This window comes from Palaemon carinicauda, chromosome 6, assembly GCF_036898095.1.
Source record: "Palaemon carinicauda isolate YSFRI2023 chromosome 6, ASM3689809v2, whole genome shotgun sequence".
NCBI lineage: Eukaryota > Metazoa > Arthropoda > Malacostraca > Decapoda > Palaemonidae > Palaemon > Palaemon carinicauda.
The window spans coordinates 49,680,223-49,682,722 of NC_090730.1; the positions used below are offsets into that span (position 1 = coordinate 49,680,223).

The window sequence follows — 2,500 nt, forward strand, 5'->3', positions numbered from 1 at the left end:
TCAGTGGTTCATAAGATGAATTACGACAATTGATAGAAGATTTTAATTAAGAAAGCAAAAATATAAGATTGAAAATTATTATCAGTGAAACTAGGATAATGTACAATAAATATGGAGATATACCTGAAAAAAAAAGGATATGGACGGTTTTTTAGTCATTGTTAATGAAAACGCGTACTCAAGACAAACGGTAAGTGTTTTCTCATGAAATGAGACTGATATCAAATAAAAGATAGCCATAGGAAAGAGAGCTTTTGGTAAACATAATGAGAACAAGAAGTAAAATACGGTTTTCTGAAGCATGTATGAGAATGAAATGGACACGGACATGACATATAATGAGAATGACAGACAATACATGGGCATTAAGAATAAGAGAATATATCCATAAAGATTGTATACGTAACAGGGAAAAGAAGAAAAGATGATGGATCGACTAAATAAGAAAACTTGCAAATATAAAATTGTATAAAAAAACATAAACAGACGTTAATGGATATATATATATATATATATATATATATATATTTATGTATATATTCACTGATAAATAAATTCCAAATATGGAAATTTTTTAATGGCAACTAGAAATAAAGAAAATTCAATATCATTTCATGACAGTTTTGTAAGTAAAAAATTGAATAAAAATACAAAATAAATTTTTGATAGATTGAAATAAAAGTGTATTATAATTGAAATAAGACTAATGGCTAGGTAAGTTTGAATGCCTATGCAGTCACTTGCGAAATCAGTTGATGAAAAAATACTTGACTGGTGATGAATATAATTCTTGCTGTAAATTTTCTTTATATATTTTCCCAATAAGAAACATAAACTGCCCATAGTGAAAAAGAAAAGTAAAAAATTAATATATTTCGAGTAAGAATTATTGAGTATCTTATCAAATACTTTTAGGGAGACAAAAATAAGAATAAAGAAAACTGAGTAAATGAAGGAAGAAGATCAAAGCAGCAAACTCACCTTTACAAGAGCCAAGGATACTAAACCACAAAATACAATGAAGAGGAACGTTCTCATTTTTGTAGTAATCTAGCGAGTGCCTGGTTGAGTCAATGTGCCCTTACCCAAAGGTTTTTCAACTCACTGAATAACACTCTGGGGCAGATACCTCTTATATGGAACTGTTTATCGTTGCAGGTGTTATATTTTTGCTCGAAAGTGGGCGAATTGGTGGGTGATGGAGAGGGGGAGCTTGTTTGTCTAATACATTTACGAGTGGATGCGGGCTCTTGTTTTCTACAGCTAAGCAAATACACATCTTGTTAGGTATATTTGATTACTCTAGTGCCGTTGATTAATATGGACAGTGGTTTTATGAGTAGTTTATTTTTCTGCTCTAGTGTTATTTGAGTGGTTTATGGTTTTATACTTTATTGATTCTCCTTGTGAAAAATGATTTGTCTGACTAATATTCGTTACAAAGATGTACTCTATATACGCTTCGCAACAGTAATTATAAAGTTATTCCGGTCAACTCCGATATCCAAAAGACGCAAAGCTGGGATTTAGGAATCAAATTCCATTATACAGTTATGATTTAGGAAAGAGTTAATTAAGAGGTACATTTTATCAAAAAATATCATGAAACAAAGATTATCACGATATTTGTGAATATTTTTCTCAACTTTTCTTTTACAAGAATTTGAAAATAGTGGATCTACGAGGTAAGAAAAAATTAGAAAAATTACAAAAATAATTGTGGGGAGAAAAAGGGTAAGTAAATTTAAAAAAGAGAAAAGAAATTGCAAAGCAGAGTAAGAAAGTCATTTTACAAATGGTTATCTTAAAATATTTATTGTTATTGTTTTTTTTCAGAGATATCATGGTTTCTGCCATTGCATGTTAGTTTTCAAAATTTTGAATACCCCAAATACAACAGTAGAGTAACAGCTCATGATTAACACCATGATAGAATATAGTCATAAAAGTATGCGAATTTAATGCTGAATCTAAATGTGGCACGAAACTGAACCAGACTATTGCAAATTCTGAGTAGTTTTACGATGAATATATTAACATGCATTTATTTCTCTCTATCTGTGGACAGGATTACGTCAAAACGAATTGATGGATTTTGACGAATTTTTCACCAATTATAGGTGTTAGGCCATGGAAGACCCCATTAAAGTTCCAGATTCTCATTTTTCGCTATTCTAATGATAAAATTAAAACAGCTTAACAGATTTTGACGAAATTTCCACCACAGATAGATCTTATGCCATTAACGACTCCATTAATCTTTGGTGGATGTCGGATATCTCAGATTGTTCTAGTAATTATTATTATGATTATTATTATTATTATTATTATTATTATTATTATTATTATTATTATTATTATTATTATTATTATTATTATTATTATTATTATTATTGATTAGTAAGAGAAAATTCTTATTTTCCTACGTGTTGTCATATCATTATTCCTCTTTTATCAGTAATTTGATCCTATTTTTATCTATATGGAACATAAAAAACCT

At 28.9% G+C, this 2,500-nt stretch overlaps 1 protein-coding gene across 1 annotated transcript in view; it reads right to left on the reverse strand.

The window, feature by feature from the left end:
- Positions 1–1,038, reverse strand: part of LOC137642081 (proteoglycan 4-like) — a 10,804-nt gene extending 9,766 nt beyond the window's left edge. The window contains exon 1 of the mRNA XM_068374638.1: positions 982–1,038. Coding sequence (XP_068230739.1) covers positions 982–1,038 — 57 coding nt within the window. The remainder of the gene's footprint in view (positions 1–981) is intronic.
- Between the last annotated feature and the right edge of the window lie 1,462 nt (positions 1,039–2,500).